This window comes from Equus asinus, chromosome 2 (assembly GCF_041296235.1).
Source record: "Equus asinus isolate D_3611 breed Donkey chromosome 2, EquAss-T2T_v2, whole genome shotgun sequence".
NCBI classification, from domain to species: domain Eukaryota; kingdom Metazoa; phylum Chordata; class Mammalia; order Perissodactyla; family Equidae; genus Equus; species Equus asinus.
The window spans coordinates 88,740,154-88,759,777 of NC_091791.1; the positions used below are offsets into that span (position 1 = coordinate 88,740,154).

At 37.1% G+C, this 19,624-nt stretch overlaps 1 protein-coding gene across 23 annotated transcripts in view; it reads right to left on the bottom strand.

Annotated features, from left to right (window-relative positions):
* MAPK8 (mitogen-activated protein kinase 8) overlaps positions 1-19,624 on the bottom strand; it is a 100,077-nt gene that overhangs the window by 31,138 nt on the left and 49,315 nt on the right. For 12 of the 23 annotated variants that reach the window (XM_070493450.1, XM_070493485.1, XM_070493462.1 and 9 more), the window contains 2 exons: positions 6,422-6,592; positions 2,500-2,629 (listed from right to left, as the gene is read on the bottom strand). In XM_070493450.1, the coding sequence (XP_070349551.1) occupies positions 2,500-2,629; positions 6,422-6,543 (252 nt within the window). In that variant the 5' untranslated portion in view covers positions 6,544-6,592. Of the gene's footprint in view, positions 1-2,499; positions 2,630-6,421; positions 6,593-8,011; positions 8,171-19,624 lie in introns of those variants that run through there. The other 11 variants (XM_044759563.2, XM_070493480.1, XM_044759534.2 and 8 more) reach the window with 2 other exon arrangements.

The window sequence follows — 19,624 nt, forward strand, 5'->3', positions numbered from 1 at the left end:
GATGGGAATGTTTTTTACACTTAAAATTCATGAGGCAGAATGTATGTTATTAATTTAAGCACAAAACTTTGCTTATCGGAGACATTCAAATATTTATTCAGTGAATAAATTCAGAAAAATAATTTACAGACCTGAAAGAGTAAAACAAGTTTGTTTAAGATAGAGGAAGTGATAATAAAACAAGCACCCAGCTGCTCTAAATGGATTCATATCTCCTAACCAGACGAACTGTACACTTAGAGATTTGGAGAAACAGTAAAACTGTTCTCTTTACTATCTGGGGAATCCTAGTGTAGAAGAGTGGTATTAAAGATGAAAGACAGATAGAGACAGAAAGGAGATTAGTGGTTGCTTAGAGTTGAGAATAATGGAAGATGATGGAATGAGAGCTAAAGGATATAGTTTCTTTCTGAAGTTATGAAAATATTCTAGAACTGACTGTGATGACAGTCACACATATCAGTGAATACACTAACAACCATTGAATTGTACACATTAAATGGGTGAATTGTATGGTACATGACTTGTATCTCAATAAAGCTGTTATAAAAAGAGACTAAAACAGACATCCGTCTTATTTCCCAAAAAGGGAAATAAAGGAAATTATATCATTCATAGACTGGACAACCAAAAAAAATGTCAAGGACTGAATGAGAGGGTGGTGTATGACTACTCTGAAAGAAGAAACAATTACTAGGAACAGGTGAAAATTCATTGGGAACTTTACTTCCTTTGGTGAAGAAAATTATAACAATGAACAGCAGCAGCAGATCAGAGAAATGCAACCAGATATAATAGTATATGAAGATTTCAAAAAGTAGTAATATCCACATGAAGAAGAACTGGGGAGAGCTGGATAATTTTTCTAGTTAGACATGTAATTTCTGCAGTATACTCAAAGGTTGCTAACGAACTAATCCAGGTATTATGAAGGTATCCTGAGGAAAACGAGAAGAGAAGCCCACAAGGGAAAAATCAGAACAAAGAAGAAAAAAGCAATCCCCAACAGCTCAGGAAGGGGAACAAAATTTCAAATGTGAAATTTAATAGGGAGAAATACAAAGTACTGTACTTATTCTCCAAAACGTAAAGAAAAAGAAAAACTAAAGGATGGGAAAGACGTGGCCTGTGAGTAGGCCTGTGACAAGGAAAAACTTGCTTAGACAATGTGAGTCAAATGGTGACCTGATTTCCAAATAGGATTATAATGTCCACAGTTAAGAAGACATGACATGTCTCAGTTCCTCTCACAGGATTCAGTGAGACACGCAGCACTGTGTGCTAGGTGACAGATCTAAGTGCATTCAGAGATAAGGGACCGAGGTGAAAAAGAAACTCAAAACTATCTATGAAAAGAGTGGGAACCACAAAACAATATAAACGTACTTTAGTACCACTGAACCGTGCACTTAAAAATAGTTAAGATACTAAGTTTTATGTTACGTATGTTTTACTACAATAAAAAAAAAGACAGTGAGAAAAAACAAAGATATTTAAGACCAATGAACAGATGATCTGTGCAGAACACAAAACCTGAAAAGGTGAGAAATTACAAAAACATCCATCCGTCAGGGAGCGGAAAATTTCCATTACCAATCCTGGTTTCCCTATACGTTACATTCATTCACTGAACAAATACGTTTTGAGCACCTACTCTGTGCCAGCACTCTTCTACATGCCAAGCATAGTCCTTCGATGGATCTGTGCCCACCCTGACTAGAGGATTAAAAGCACGTTAAACAAGCTTTCCACGCCCTCCAATTAGTCAATGAAACCATCTATCCTTGCAGTCACCCAGGCTCAGGAGGTAGGAGTCACTGGCCATCTCCTCAATGCAAAATTCCCACCATCGTTATGAAACAGGCTACAAAGGGCATGAGCAGCTTTACGTGGGGGCAGGAGGCCACCAGCAAAACCAGCATAAGCAACATGCCTGGCTCCTATCTAGAACAAGAACGGCTGAGCCGACTTCTTCCCCTCACTGACTGACTTTAATCCTTATCTCCATGCCTTTTCTTACGCTATCCTCAACAGAAAGTGACCAGTGAATATTGGCATCACTCAAAGAGGAGGGAGTGGGGTAGGAGGAAATGATTTGAATCTTACATCCAATATTATCAAATAAAGTTCCAGTGTCAAAGTATAATGGGAACAATTTCATCTCTGTGAGCCTGACAGAAAACAAAAAGTAGAAGATGAGATCAAGCCTAAATAAAGTTCTTAAGTCTTTAAAACTTCTTTAGCAAATTAAGTGTCAGAAAATTACACAATCTAAATTTCAGAAGCCATTTTTCTTTTAATATAATTTAATAAAGCTGAAAAAAAACTCACACTGTAGGTATATATCCCATTTTAACAATATTTTAATCCAGAAGAACAATCTAAGTATTTTAATTGTATAAAACAATTTTAATATTTTAAAAGGTTTTGATATTCATATATCATGAACAAATCTTGATTTCATCTATACTTAAGAAATTTTCTGAAATGTTGACTTACATTTTTGTGATTAACACATTTCATAAGAACTAGCTCTCTGTAAGCCCGCTTAGCATGAGTCTGATTCTGAAATGGCCGGCTTAGTTTCTTGATTGCAACATTTCTTTCAAGAATGGCATCATAAGCTGCACTGCAATAAGAAATTCAAAAACAACAAAAAAAACCTTAAAAATCTGCAAAACTAAATTTATGAACATTCATGCAGATGCCTCAGTTTCTCCAAAGATAAATGCAATTGGATCACCTTCAGTCTTTGATGTTCAACATGTTTCTTCCATACCCATTACAGCATATTCCAACAATGTTAACTGTTTCTTAAAATGCTAATGGATCCAAGCGACTACGGACTGTGAGGACACAGACTCTGCTTGTTCACTGGGTGCCTCCAAGATTCACCTAGCACTCAACGGGCACTCAATGCAGACGTTTAATGAGTATCCGGAGCCAACAGATAGCTTAAAGCTTAAAGGAGTCCTTCACCCTGCACCTATACCAATGAAGACAAGATAAAGAATACAGGTGGTCGTACATTCTACTCAAAATATTTGCTGAAGAATTCTACGTAAGTACGTCACTTCCACCCTCTTTGGATACGACAAAACCAATACAGAAAGAGGAAGGTACATACAGAGGTATCAACATGAAAGATTACTTTATAATATGAAAAGTAAGCACTTAAAAATTTGTTGTGGAGGAGGAATTAAAAATCGAGGTGTTTATAAACATGAATGCTAGATTTCAGGACATCAAAAGCTGCTTCATAACTGTGAATGAAACACCTATAATTCCGGGAAATAGGTCATTATACTCATCACTCTTCATATCTTCCTCTACTGTACGATGTTGACCAAATGGCACCTTTTGCAAACGACAGGTCAGAGAAAGTAAAGCACGAATAAGGTAAAATGTCTTAAAATTATAGAGTATTATGACTGAAAGAGATTTTAAAAATCACTTGGACTCACCACTGACTGATACAGAGCCAGAGGTTGGGTAATCTGCCCAAGGTGAACCAGACAAAGCACAGCTGAGACTAGAAGACTAAGACATGAGGCCATGCTTTTCATACTGGACCACCTAACATACTATAAAAGATTATTTCTGTTCATGTAATATTTGGACAGTTAGCATATTGATTAAAATGATTCTCTCACCAAACTAGACGCTTAAGTTTGTTTTGTAGCTATCTCACTATATCAAATGTAGCGAAGAAATATATGTACTAAGAAACTGGTACTGAATCGGCACAAATGGACACATCTACATATTCTATATATACTACTAACTACTCCCTATATACACACATATACATACTGAAATATATATATATTTATATACTATAACCTTTACTTAGAAAATGCCATATTTACAGATATATCCTTCCCAAATTAAAAAAAAAAAAAAACCAAAGCCCAAAAACATTAGGAGTCATGCAAAATGATTAGAAGTTTTGACTGTTTCAGATGAGTTATGTTTATTTTATTTTATTTTTGTTTTGTTTTGCTTGTTTTTTTGGTGAGGAAGACTGGCCCTGAGGTAAAAGCTGTGCCAATCTTTCTCTATTTCATACGTGGGTTGCTGCCACAGCATGGCTGACAAGTGGTGTAGGTCTGTGCCCAGGATCCGAACCGGCAAATCCCAGGCCGCCGAAGCAGGACACACAAATTTAACCACCACACCACCAGGCCAGCCCCAATTACGTTTAATTTTTAACCATTAAATTCATTCCTTTTAGCTAAATCAAAGTAATATTTCAACTAAAAGTTCAAAAGTATCTGAGTAGGTTACAGTATTTTGTATCCAAGTTATTTAGACTTCTAATTATTGATTCTTAAATGTACATATATTAGAAATACGTGTTTTGTTTTTGGATTCAGAGACCACAATCCAGACCCAATGAAGCTAACATCCATGCCAATCTTCCTCTCTTTTTCAGCATGTGGGCCGCCAGCACAGCATGACAGCTAAAAGAGTGGTGGAGGTCCATGCCCAGGAACTGAACCTGGGCTGCTGAAGCAGAGCACGCTGAACTTAACCACTAGGCCACCAGGGCTGGCCCCCAGACCCAGTGAATCTTATTAACTATGATTGGGGCCCAAAATAATGCCTTTCTTAAAAAAATTAAGTTCTTCAGTTGATATGGATAGTAACACAATGCTGAGTTTAAAAATTTTTTTGTTTAATATTTGTCTATTTCATAGTAGTCATTTCATAGTAGTCGATTATGAAAGAAAAGCCAAAAATTTGAAGATATTTATTCCTTAATCCTGGGGCTGGTTAAGATGGCTTAAGGTCCCTTGCAAAGTAGTTTTTTTTTAAATTCTGTTATACACACTTCAAAATGCACTTACCTGAGGATAAGTGAAGGTACAGGAACATTAACATATTTTTAAACACTATTAAGTATTTTATAAACAACATATCCCTCAAAACCACCAGGTAAATTAAGTGAAAAAACAGGCTTAGAAGTGTTAATTTGCCATGAGTCACAAAGTTAGTCAATCAAAGAGCTGGACTCTGAACCAAACGCTGGCTTTCAGAATCTTTTCCATATTGACTTTGCCACATTATTTTCTCTAAATTTAATCTGTCGTTGGTTAAAATGACAACCAGCCAGCCAATAATGCTTATAAAACAATGCAACTTCTGTAATTTTTAATATTGTAAATCACTTCAAGAATACAGAAGCAAACAAATGCTATTGTTCCCATTAGATAAATCTGTTAGATTTTTAATATTTTACCATAATTGCTCTGAGTTTTTTTTAAAAGAAATTTATTGTCAGAGGTAAAGCCCCCTTCCTTCTCTATATTCTCAAAGGTAAGCACTATCCTGAGTTTGGTGTTTATGAATGTTTTTATACTTTTCTACATACGTATGAATCTATAAATATAGAGTATTGTTTTCATATTTTAAACTATATATAAATGGTAATGTTTGTATATTCTGCATCTTGCTTTTAAAACTCAACACTACATTTCTGAGATTATCCTTGTTGATACATTTGGCTCCACTTCATTTTAAATGTTGTATATTGTATTTTATCATATGAATATATGACAATTTTTTATTCTCCTACTGATAGATTTGATGCTGTTACCAATTTTGCTATTACAGATAGTGCTGCAAAGAATAGCCCTATGTATAGTCTCTTTGCATACATGTGCAATATTTTTTTCTAGAACCTGGGAGAATTGTAGAATGGTAAACACTTACAATCTTTTAATAGATTCCGAAACAAATCTGGTTCAAGAAGAGGTAACAAAGATATAATCATGCTTGAATGAGGCTTAGAATTTCCTAAAACACTAGCTTATTATGCTAACTTAGTAATCTAAAATCATTAGTATAACTGTCCCAAAGAATGTTTTGCATTTCGGTGTATGAGGAATTATGCTGATCTATAAAAGCCTAGGTCTTTTGTAGAAATTAGCTTGTAAATCAATTTTAAAGATATAGTTGAGTTTTGAAACATACATAGTGAAATGATATTAGCTGACTTCAATCCCCAGTGTAAAATGAGATTTCTGAACTTCCCGAGTTTCATCATAGTATGAAAGTGATGACTAAGTGGAGCTTTTTATTAAACAATTAGCTATGGGAATAGATATATACGAGGAATTAACAAGCAAGCCATTTATTTTTTCCTGATATAGGTATTTATCTTATATGGCTTAAGACCAAGTATTTAATCATAATTTATACTTAAAGATGGCAGTGCTGATTTATAGTTATGTTTTATAAATAATAATAAAGACCATTAATCCTAGAACAAAACAATTTACTGTTATAGCTTTAAATTTTATAGTTTTATTTTAATGTTTTGAGGCAAGTTAACTATTTACCAAGGTATCTATACCATGAAAGGAGAAAAGACAGCGGTTAGTGATTCTATGCTTAATATTTGGAAGTAAACACTTACCATACTATTCCTTGAGCTCCTGAGCCTATAGGCTTTAAATTCTGATATCGTTTCAGGACTGTGAATGTAGAATCTCCAATCTCTACACTATAAAAATTGCTGTCACGTTTGCTTCTGCTCATGATGGCAAGCAATTAATTTAATGGCTTCATCCAAAAATTCACCACGAAGCTGCAAAATGGAAAATGTGATGTTAACAAAATGAATTGGTTCAATCTTAAAATTTGCATCCTCACTCTGTTCACTGATAGTAACACAGATTGCTAGATCATGTTAAAAGAGCTGCTTCATTAAAAACACAATTAGAAAGAAAAATACCACAGAGCCTGGGTAGCATCTTCCATACTTAAGGAAATGACCGACAGTTTAAAAACAAAATTTTTACTAGGGTAAACAGTTTCTCCAAAGTAAGAACAGAACTGATATTAACACATACATGTCTAAACTTACTGGAAGACAGTGAAGAAAAAAAAAAGCAAATAATGATAACTAAACATGTTTTCAAGGTCACTTCCATAGTTTAAAATTAAAACCAGTCCTTTTTATATGTTTATTATAGAGTATAGAAACCTTAATTCTTGTAAGAAACTGATAAACTTTCACTCAAAAATAATTCACAATCTCAGTTAGTGTCACACGGAAGGAACAAAAAACTGACAGGCCAGTAAGCTGCTTAGCACACACCACCCCTACCTAACAAACAGAGCGCAGCACAGGACTGTCACTCAGACCCCCAGCAGCAACTTGATCTGGGTGGAATGCTTATGTTGAGGTTGTAAAGGTTGAAAGAATGAGAAGCAGGGTAGAAAATATAAGATAAAATAAGAAGATATAAGATAAAGTTATTTAAAAAAAATAAGAAAATATAAGAGAGAGGCATTTAGTATTTCAGGATAGGAAACAAAACAATACTGTTGTGAAGTGTTTGGGGCCTCAACGCCTGACCTAAGTTCTGACCACAGCTCTTTACCACCCATCTGATTGAAAGCCAAGGCAGTCTTCTTCTGCTCATCTGAGAATTGGTTATTAACAAATCTATTATCCATCCTTACTAGATGAAAGTGGCCTATTTGAAATGCATGCAAGACAGCTCCAATCTGCTCCCCACATTCTGCAGTTAACCGAGAAATCAGTTAGGTTTAAAGAATTACTGTTTTTCGTGTGTCTGGCTGTAACACAGCACTAACAAAAACAAAAACAAAAACAAGGGGTTGGCCCTGTGGCTGAGTGGTTAAGTCTGCATGCTCTGCTTCGGCAGCCCAGGGTCCACCAGTTCAGATCCTGGGTGTAGACCTATACACCGCTCATCAGGTCATGCTGTGGCGGCATCCCACATAGAAGAACCAGAAGGACTACAACTAGGATATACAACTATGCCCTGGGGCTTTGGGGAGGAAAAAAAAAGAGGAAGATTGGCAACAGATGTTAGCTCAGGGCCAACCTTCCTCATCAAAAACCAAAACAAAACAAAACAAAAAAAACCAGCACAGGCACACACAAAGAAATGTTAAGTTTTTAAAAAAATAAAAAACAAAATCTTGATAAGACTGAAAACACAAAGAATTAATTCAACAAATATTAAGTGCCTACCATGTGCCAGGTACTGTGCTGTGCCCCGGGGCCAGATCATACAGAGGCTCACGAACTGGATTCTGAGAGCTGAATTCTTAGAGGAGGATGGAAGCCAGTGGACAATGGAGAGCAAGAGAGTGCCTTGACCAGGTCCCTGGTTGCTACTTAGAGATTATACTGCAAGAGGAGGGGAGCAAGAGTTAGAACAGAAAAAGTAGTGAGCTATTCTAGTAATTCAGATGACAGCGACAAAATTAAAATTAATGAGAATTCTTAGGTGTGATGGAGTTAAAAACTAGACAAAAACTCCAAATAGTATAGGCTTTAAAAGAGAAGACAAATAAACTGGAAGCAACTGAAGAGTTACAGAAATGATTTGGATAAATTGAAGAAAGGCCCAGGGAAACATTTCCAAAATAGTAACTAAACTAGTCACGTAATACTCCAAAGAGGACTGTCTGAATGACAAGTCTCATTGATTTTGCCTAAGTGGATAGACCACAGTAAGTTAACGAAAAGAGTGGGGCCGGGTGGGTGGTGTAATGGTTAAGTCTGTATGCTCCGCTTTGGCGGCCTGGGGTTCACGGCTTTGGATCCCGGGTGTGGACCTATGCATCACTCATCAAATCATGCTGTGGCGGCGTCCCATATACAAAACAGAGGAAGACTGGCAGAGATGTTAGCTCAGGGACAATCTTCCTCACAAAAAGAAAGAAAGAAAGAAAGAAAAGAGTTTGGTAATGATTTAAACACTCAGCTACGCTCAAAGGATGATCAAATACACATCCAGACCAATGTCCTACCTTAACTTGAACTTCCTCTTGCCTACCAGACTACGGAAATAGGGAAGAGGAGAAGTGGGAAGAGGAAGAAAGGGAAGTGTTAGGTGTCAGGTCCTCATCAAATATTCTACACATTTATCCTAGAAACTGAGTCTGCACAGGGCCTGCAGACAATAATGGTCTCTGGTAACCTGCACGTGTGCTCAGAGGCTGAGCACAGAGGCGACAGTGTTTGCACCTCAGGTAGTCAAACTGCGTCTGCAGATGCAACTTCCTAAGCTTACTGAGAGGGCTGATATTCTACTCCTTAGGAAGACGCAGGATCAGGAGAGAAAGGGGTACTCTGTGATGCTTCACAGGAGTTTACTTACTGCTACCAAACCAGGTGACAAAAAAGCTGTGTTTCAGTTTCCCAACTTGTTGCAAATCAAAGAAAAAGCCGAACAGATCCAGGAACATACAAAGGACAGGTTTCCCTTTCTGCTAAAACAATAACAGCAAGGAAAGGCTTCTCTCTATTTCGGAACAGAGTGGCCCAGCAGCAGGAGTAGGGTCCCACTGTACCCACAGGGAAGTCTGGATGAAGCTGTGGTAGCAGCTGAGCAGCAACAGCCATCACAACTGCCCAGGAACAGTGCAGGGGCAGCAGACAGAGGACCCAAGGTTAAGTAGGCAGCCCGAGCCAGTGGCACCCTCTGCAGAAGCCACAGCTACCACTCCTACAAAGAGCAAACGGAGCACTCGACTCACGCTCAGTGGTGCACTATTTACTGATGCTCAGTGGTGCGCTATTTACTGGAGTACCTGGGTTAAGTTCTATGCTAGGCACTATGAAAGCAATAGTAACCAGCATCTGGCCCCTCATGGAGTCTGCAGTTAAGACAGAAAAAGAAACCTTACATTGTGTAGTACCCACCTGACCATAACTACGGCTGTGCTAAGAGCAAGGAAGGAAGAGGGCAGGATGCTACTGAACACTGAGAGTTAACTATGCAGGGAGAGAAGGGAGCTTTCTAGGAAGAAGAAAACAGTACATGCAAAAGTCCTAAAAAATTCACCAACTTAAACTGTACAATTTGATGAGTTCTGATAAATGTATACGACCCTGTAACCACCACCAAAATCATAATATAGAATATTTCCATCACCACAAAATGTTTCCTGTACAGTTAATCCCTGCCCTCTACCCTCGGCCTGCCCTTGGCAACCAATGAACCGCTTAGTTGTGCCTTTTCTAGATCTTCACATAAATGAAATCATACAGGATATATAATTTTTGTGTTTGGCTTCTTGCATTTGCCCTAATGCTTTTAAGATTTATCTAAGCTGCATTCTTTTTTATTACTGAGTGGTATTCCATTGTATGGATCTATCATTTGGACATTTGGATTGTTTCCAGTTTTGGGGTTATTATAAATGATGCTACTATAAATAGTCACACACATTTTTCTTTCATTCATCTTGGGTAAATACGTAGGAGGGGGATCTCTGAGTTCTATGTTTAACTTTATAAGAAATTGCCAAACTGTTTCCCAAAGTGGCAGTACCATTTTTCATTCCTACCAGCAATGTAGGAGAGTTCCACTTGCCCCACGTTCTTGTGCTTTTAATTTTACATATACTAGTAGGAGTACAGTGGTATTTCATTGTGGTTTACATTTGCATTTCCTAATAACTAATGATGCTGAACATCTTTCATGGGATTATATGCTACTCATATATCTTTTTTTGGTGAAGTAAATAATTAATTATTTTGCTCATTTAAAAAGTATGACTGTAAAAAAGCAAAACTTTTTACTTTGAAATAATTTTAGACTCACATTGAAGATGCAAAAATAGTATCAGTTTTTACACACACCAATTTTGTGTGTGTGTATGTATAGTTCTATGTAAATTTATTATATACATATATGAGTGCAATCTCCACCACAATCAGGATACAGAGCTGTTTCATCTTACCGGAGAAAAACCTCTCGTGCTATCCCCTTATATAATCACACCCTCCCACCAAGCCTACCCGACAACTATGATCTTTTCCCATCACTATAATTTTTTTCATTTATAAAATGCTATATAAATCAATAGGTCATTCTTTTTCTTGCCAATTATTATTCCATTGTATGAATGTACAGCAGTTTCTTTATCCATTCACATGTTGTTTTGGCTATTACAAATAAAACTATTATGATCCTTTGTGTATAGATTTTTTGTGTGAAAATAAGTTTTCATTTCTTTAGGGTAAATCTCCAGGATGGGATTTGATGAAGGCATGTCTAACTTTCTAAGAAGCTGGTAAACTGTTTCGTAGAGTGGCTGTTATCAGTTTGCATTCCCACCAGCAGTGTAGGAAAGAGCCAGTTCCTCCTCATCCTTATCAACACCTGTTCAGGCCAGTATCTTTGGCTTGGCCATTCTAGCAGGTGCGCAGTACCTGAGCATGGCTTTAAACTTGTACTCCTCTAATAGCTGATGGTGCTGAACCCATCTTTTCATGTGCTTTTCTGCCATCTGGAGATGCTCTTAGATGATTTGTCTGTTCATGTGTTTTGCCCGTTTTCTGATCCATGTACATGATATTCATTTCCATTTACTTGGTTCTCCTTTAAGTTCTCTCAGCAATGTTTTACAGTTTCCAATATACAGGCAAAATCTGTTCAACTTCTCTGGATGCAGTGATATTCTGGATGCTATTGTAAATTTTTTTATGTTAATTTATTTTTATTTATATTTTCAATTGTTAATTGCTAGTATACACAGAAGTATAATTTTTTTGTTAAATAACTTTGTACTAAGCTCATTTATTAGTCTCATAGCTTCTTTTGTGGATTCTTTGAGATTCTACTCACACAGCAATTTCATTTCTTCATTTCCAATTTGGATGCCTTTGAATTCCTTTTCTTGCCCCATTGCACTAGCTATAATTTCATACAATCCTGAATAGAAGTGGTAAGAACAAACATCATTCTCTTGTTCATGATCTTAGTGGAAAGGCATTCAGTGTTTCACTACTAAGTATGTTGTAAATTAAAGGATTTTACTAGATGCCCTTCAACAGGTTGAGAATGTCCTCTTCAAGTCCTAGTTTACTGAGAGTTTTTATCATTAACGAGTATTGAATTTTGTCAAGTGATTTTTCTGAGTCTAGTGAGGAGACAGTATAGTTTTGCTTTCTTAGTTCATATGATAAAGTACACTGATCTTCCAATGTTAAACCAACCTTGAATTCCTGTAATGAATCCCACTTGGTCAAAAGTATTATCCTTTTTATATACTATTATTGACTCAGTTGGCTAAAATTTCACTAAAAGTTTTTTCATCTATTTTTATATGAGGGATGTTGGTCTGTAGTTTTCTCTCATGATGGGGTAATAGTGACTTCATAAAATGAGTTGGGAAGTGTTCCCTCCTCTTTTATTTTCTGAAAGACTTTGTGCAGAACTGATAAAACTTTATTTTGAATGTTTGACAGAACACCTCCGTGAAGCGTCCTAGGACAAGTTCGTTTGAGGAAAGGTTTCAATCGCAAATTAAAAAGTTTTTTTTTTATATGTATGTATAAGGCTCTTCAGGTTAACTATTTCTTCTAAATTAGCTTTGGTAGTTTGTGTTTTTAAGGAATTTGTTCACTTTATCTAAGGTGTCCAATGTAATGTCTACAGGAACTGCAGTCATGTGTCCTCTTTCATTCCTGTTATTGTAACCTGTGCCATCTTTCTTTTTTTCCTGATCAGTCTAGTCAGAATTTTATCACTATTATTGAACATTCAGAAAACTGGATTTTAATTTTTGATTTTTTCAACTGTTTTGTAGTTTTCTCTTTCACTGGTTTGTACTCTTGTCTTTATTTCCTTCCTTTTGCTCATCTTGGGACTGCTCTTCTCTTCTAGTTTCTTTCTTTTCTTTTTTTTTTTAAGATTGGCAACTGAGCTAACAGCTGTTGCCAATCTTCTTTGTTTTTTTTCCCCTTCTTCTTCTTCTCCCCAAAGCTCCCCAGTACATAGTTGTACATTCTAGTTGCACTATGTGGGGACACCACCTCAGCATGGCTTGGTGAGCAGTGCCATGTCAGTGCCATGTTCGTGCCCAGGATCTGAACTGGAGGAAACCTGGGCCGCTAAAGCAGAGTGCATGAACTTAATGACTCAGCCACAGGGCTGGCCCCTCTTGTAGCTTCTTAAAACAGAAGCTTAGGAGTACTGATCTGAGAACTGCTTTTTATAATATAAGCACTTAATAGTGTAATTTACTCTTTAAGTACCACTTAAGTTTCATCCCACAATTTTTTATCATAACCATATTTAATAATAATAAAAGTAAACACTTATATAGAGCTTACTTTCTGCTAAGTCTTGTTTCAAGTGCTTTGTAAACACTCTTTCAATCCTCACAGTAGTCTTATAAGGGTTTTTTAGTTGTTTTAGGCTAGAGAGTAAATTCAGTACCTGTTACTACACCTTGGCTGAAGTATAAGTCCCATATATATCATTTTGTCTGATGTTTCCCTATGTTAAGATACGAACTATTGTTTTCCCATCTTAGAGATGATGCAATTAAGTCTTAGAAAAGGACTGCCTATGGTTACAAAGTTAGTAAGAGGTAGAGTGAAGATTTGAGTCTTTCATTCGTACACTATATTGAGTCCAAAATAAAGCAAATCTTAGTGTTAAAGAGGATATGGAGGAAGAGGAAAAGTTATAAACATGCTGAGTCTGAGATATCTCCAAGACACTCAAATGGAAATATCAAATTGGTAGCTAGATACGGAACTGGACCTCAGAGGAGAAGTTTGGGAGAAAGATACAAATTTAAGAGTTGTTAATTGAAGCAACAAGAGAGAATGACATGACTCGAGGAGTGTAGTAGTAAGGAAAGACAGACCTAAGATTCAGCTTTGTGAAGACCCACATACAATGAGCAATTAGAGAAAGATAAGCCAACAAAGAAGTCAGAGAAGATATAGCCAGAGACACATAAAATGAAGAGAACAGATTGAAGAAACCAAAAGAAGAGTTTTAAAGAGAGTGGTCAATAGTATCGGATGGTAAAGAACTATCAAATAAGTCATTTGAGTAAAGTGATAGGGGACAGAAACTAGACTGGAATGGGCTGAGGTGTGAGTAGGACAGGATTTTAGAAACAGGATAAGAGGGTGTAGCTACCTCTTTTGAGAAGCTTAGCAAAGAAGATGAGAGGAAATTGATGGAGTAAGGTAAATGGTCATGAGAGGATAATTACATTATACATGATATATAACATGGTATAGCATAGCATAGCATAGATAACATAGAGACAACCTGAACATACTTACCTACTAAGAGAAGGGTCCAATAAAGAGGAAAAGCGTGAAAATAGGGGAGTGAAAAAGAAAAGAGAGGTTTCAGATAGTATAATATCTCTGAAAAGGTAGAAAGCAATGGGATCCAGAGCATGTGTGGCCATACAGATGGAGGTATTGGTGTAGCATTGCCATCAGAAAATACCAGCAAGAGACTGAGACAGAAGGAGCAATTTCCAAGACAAGGGAAGGAAGGACACTGATACGATGTATGGAGGATGCACTTGCTGTTCTGTTCTCTCAGTGAAGAAGCTGGAACAGCAAGAGTGTGAGAAGAAAATGGTATGGACCTGATGATTCATTTCCCTACTGAGAAAGGCCTCTTCTTGGATTAAAAACAAATCAACTACAGCTACAGAATTTAGATGTAACTGGTTACGGGACCCACAGGAATAAGAGAAAAGACAGGCATTTTTAATAGAGGAGCAAACTGAGGCTCAAAGGAGTTAATATGCAACTGAATGTCGTGGAAATATTGTGGTTTAGCTCTAGCTTTCAAATTTCACCTCTCAACATTCCTCTGGCAAGAAAACTACACTCATATCAACATGGCTAACTTATCACCCCCCAAAACTCACGCACCTGATTTGCCCATTTCTCTTTCTTTTTTGTGACATATTTTCACCTCTTTTATTAAACATGATCTTCATGAAGCCTTTTCCACTCAAGCCAGCTGGAACCTAATTTCTCACCTATACTACCTTGCTGTATACCTAAACATGCAGACTTTACTACCAGACTGTGGTCTGTTTGAGGGCAAGAACTGTGTCTCCTACATCTCCAGATTCCCAACACAAGTCAGCTCTTCAGAGTTATAATTTAATAAATAACTGCTAAAAAGGTTAACCAAGAATGTAAATCTTCGTAAAGTCACAAATTACCTAATAAATTGTTCTATTTATATTCACCAGTGTTTTCCTTCATTAGCAGGAAAAAAAAGTGACTGAATTGGGTTTTTATAACTCAGGGCTTATTTCTGTGACGTCTATACAAGGAACAAGACTACTGCTATCAGGCTGGCCCCCATAAAATGGTTGGTCTGGTGAACCTGAGGATGGAGACAAACAAGTTAAACCAAATAATTATATAAAAAGTACTCTGGGAAAAAAAGAGTGAGCTCAATGCAGCCAGACAACCAAGCCTGACAGACAAAAGATAATAACTCAGGCTCTACAACAAGACTCAGAATTCGAGACGGCTCTAATCATCAAGTGATCTTGGCAATAAGTCACTGGCACGATCTGTAGCCCATCTATCTTTACTCATCCTGTTTTTGTGGCTACCAACACACCCCATCTCGGATAGTTAATTTTATGTGTCAATTTGACCGGGCCACGGGGTACCCAGAGATTTGGTCAAACATTATCCTGGGTATTTCGGTAAGGGTGTTTTTGGATGACTAACATTTTAAATCAATATACTGAGTAGAGCAGATTGCTGCCCCTAATGTGGGTGGGCCTCCTCCAATCAACAGAAAGCCTGAATAAAACAAAAAGGCTGACAACTCACCTGCAAGTAGAAAGGAGCTCCTCCTGCCTGAGCGCCTTCAGACTGGGATATTGGCTTTTTCCTGCCTTCAGACCAAAACTGAAATATTGACTTTTCCCGGGTCTCGAGTCTGGCGGCCTTTAGACTTGGACTGGAACTATATCATCAGCTGTCCTGGGTCTCCAGCACGCCAGCTGCAGATCTGGGACTTAGTCTCCATAATCATGGGAGCCAATTCCCCATAACAAATCTAGCTATCCATCCATTGTGTTGGTTCTGTTTTTCTATAGAACCCTGACTAATAAACCATCTCACTCTTTGCTCTAAATATTTCTTCTGTCTAACTCTTGGCCTCTACTACCTCATGGTGGCTCCATGCTGCCTTTTCCCTCTTTATCTTTTACTTAGGACAATATAATTGTGTATAAGAACTAATGTTCAGGAGCATGTGTGAGCACACAAAAGATTTATTTATGTTGTCTTTTTACAAGTTAAGGAACTTGAAAGAGTGATTTTGAGTTTGGCTCTACACACTGACTTTAGACTCTAACTCCAGTGAGCACAAGATTCCATTCTTCTAAATGATCCATAAAACTTGCAGTCAAAATCATTCCGGAAAATTCCTTAAATCATAAAATAGAATAACATTTAGTATAGTAACACATAGTGCCCCACTAAATATGAGATGCTCAGCCTATGGGAGACATATAAGAACCAATAAGATTGAGAGAACAGCAGATTCCTGTCTCCAAGGGCATAAGCTCACTGGGATAGGCAGAATTGTCTATACTATTTAAATGGTCATTCTCTCATTTTATTTGTCTGCAAGACAAGCATAGCTGAATATTCAAAAGTTAAAGTCATGTAAGACAAAATGTTACTACCATAAGCATTAAAATAATGAAGCTTCTAGGAAGAAGTTAGAATCTTATAAAAATTAATTCATCTGAATTACACTTTATTAAAGAGCCTAAATGAGCCGAGATGGGGGCTGAAATAATGCCTCTCTAAATTTGACTCTTCTTTCTCTTCCTTCTCTGTACTACTCTCTTATAAAGAGGAGGTTAGAATCTACTCCCACAGATTCTCTGTAAAAAAAGTAGAGGGCAAATCCTTTAAACCTAAGTATAATCAGCATGTTTCTTTAGTACCCATCAGTGCAGAAAGGAATTATTCCAGCCTAGAGATAACCGCGGTGCCTGGGCCATCATCGATTCTTCCTACTACGTACACCAATCACGCCCAGTATTCGCTCTTTTCTAGGAAAATCTGACCCCCACCACAAAGGGGATGGGAGGAAGAAGGCCTGGTTTGTACTTGTGCAATTGGGTTTTGTAGGATCTATTCATAAAACCAATTTAATTCTTTTTTTTTTTGAGTAAGATTAGCCCTGAGCTAACTGCTGCCAATCATCCTTTTTTTGCTGAGGAAGACTGGCCCTGAGCTAACATCCGTGCCCATCCTCCTCTACTTTATACATGGGATGCCTGCCACAGCATGGCATGCCAAGTGGTGCCACGTCTGCACCCGGGATCTGAACCGGCGAACCCCAGGCCGCAGAGAAGCAGAACGTGTGAACTTAACCACCGCGCCGGGCCCCCCATTTAATTCTTAGTTGAGCTTGGTTGAGGTTTATTACATTTCAACCACAAAACAATGATAAGACAGGTGTCCCTTTACACTTTCTCTATTTTGAGGATGCTGCCTTTAACTAAAACAGTGGCAGCCACATGAACACCGTAAGCCTCAGAACTAGTTTCCAAGACTTCAGACATTCCAGTTATTTATTCAAAGATCTCAGGACTTTATAGCAGGGTCCTCAGCAATAAAGTAATGTGCTTCTGGCTACTTTTTAAAGAACAAAGATGACAAACTTTAAGCAACGGAACCCAATATGAGCATGCTATTATCATTAACATTTTAGTTGGTATCCAAGATCTTAAAATACTTTGCAGTTGAAATAGCAAAAATCACAAAATATTAAAAAGCTGCTTCTGGGTTGCTCAACAGTACCTAGATTATTAATGTTAGTGGCTAAAATGCAATGCCAATTTTCTCAGTGACATTCAATTCAATAAAAATAAGTAATCTAATTTGTAAGAATATACTATTTCCAAGGCACCCAAAGGATATTTTCATTATAAAGCTAAGAAAAATTCATACTTGTAAATTCCTATAAAATTTTAATGAGTTCTTATGTGAGAAGGAACACCTCACTTTAAGGGCACCTTCGTACAATGCAGCACTTTGGGTTAACTCTTCTCCTATCTAAAAAATTGATGATACAAAATATCTCATTCCTTGAGGAAGATTTAAATGCCAAACATTTTCTAATAATAACTTTTGTCAAGTCATTTAGCAATAAGATTCTCAGGCTCACAAGAGAAGAAAATGCTGATGACATTCAATCACTACCAGAGACACTTCCTAAAACCACAAATTGGGAATAGCAAATGGGAAGCGTCCCAGATGCATCTTACAGGGAATTGTATTCATATTAGTTAATTCCACATATAATTACCACTAGTTTATCTCGCCAGCAACATAATTATGAGAATTTTTAAAAAGTGCTAGGTAGATATTAGAAGAAAATTATTCCATGACAAACAGCTTTCTGTAATTAAACGTGCCCACTCCCAGAAGAAATAAAATAATCACTGAATTTCAGAGTAAATTACACCATGTTTCAGAATCTGAAAGCTCAGCAATATGGAGAGAAAAAGAGCATTTCAATTTGATTGCAATAACTAGATATGACAAATCTAAGTTGAAGACTTGAAAGACTAGGAAAAAGGTTTAATTGTCCAGTTGCAAACCAATAATCAATCACTCAGAAACAGCTCCAATATGAAGCTCTATCTCATCTTCATGTTGCCTTCACTTGATAAGACCTATAGCTTGTGGCATAAAAATCTCTTTTTTTACTACCAACATACCAATAGCAACAAAGACCAGAGACTAAAGACACAGACTTTTTTTCCTGTAAAAATATATAGCAGATATATTAAGTGTTTCTCCACTAATCCTCTCCCTCCTCACACCCTCAAAAAAGATTTATGGCTTTCTGGAGTAGTTCAATAACCTATATATAGAAAAAGCTCATGAAATCACTTAAAAGACAATTTAAACATAACACGGGCATCCAACAGTCCAAGTGGCAGAAGTGTTAAAATGGCGTGTTTTTTTCTTCTTTGGATTTTTTGTCTCACAAATGTCAACAGTGCTAACTTAAATGTATTTATTTGTTCCTAAAGGGGCCTCTAACAATTTTAAACCATAACATAGTGAAGTTCTTTGAAGGAAAAAGATCCTTGAATAATAATGTCAAATGATTTAATGCAACAAATGACACAGAGGAAGGCTAGAAAAACACAGCTTGCGGGAACCACTCAGTACGAGAACGAATGATCCCAACAGTGCTCAAAAGGCCCCAGCAGCATGACAGCCCTGAGTAATAAATCAATTGTTATGATACTCCCGAGGCATTAAGAAATGAAATGCCTAGTGTATTCCATTTCGGAAAGCCAGAACCTGGCTAATACATTTTTATAAAGAAGCTAATCAAAGTTACATTTTTTGAATGTTGGTATATTGGGGAGATAAAAAAAATCACATATAATACACATCATTCATCGGCAATAAACATGTTGCAAAAAAGTCACTCAAATCCTTACACTCTACTTGCATGCAACACTCCTTCTTGAATTCTCTGGAGAGCCACTCACAAGTTCCCAGATCCAGTGGCCTGCTCAGTCAAGTCCTCTTTAACCTCTCGAATTTCTTTGCAAATTGCTCAAACCTTGCAAGCAACTTTTCTCTACTGCTACTTCCCACTCCTTAAATGTACACAGTACCTAAGAAGACCTTATAACTCTAGATATTTCCCTTTCTTGGTAAATTCATGGCTTCAATTATGATCTCCCTATTTGGTTTCCAGCTCTGACCTCTCTTCTGTATTTTCAACTGCTTCTTGGTCATCTGAGTCTGGGTGTTCCTTAGGTATTCAAACTCTACATAGTGAAAACA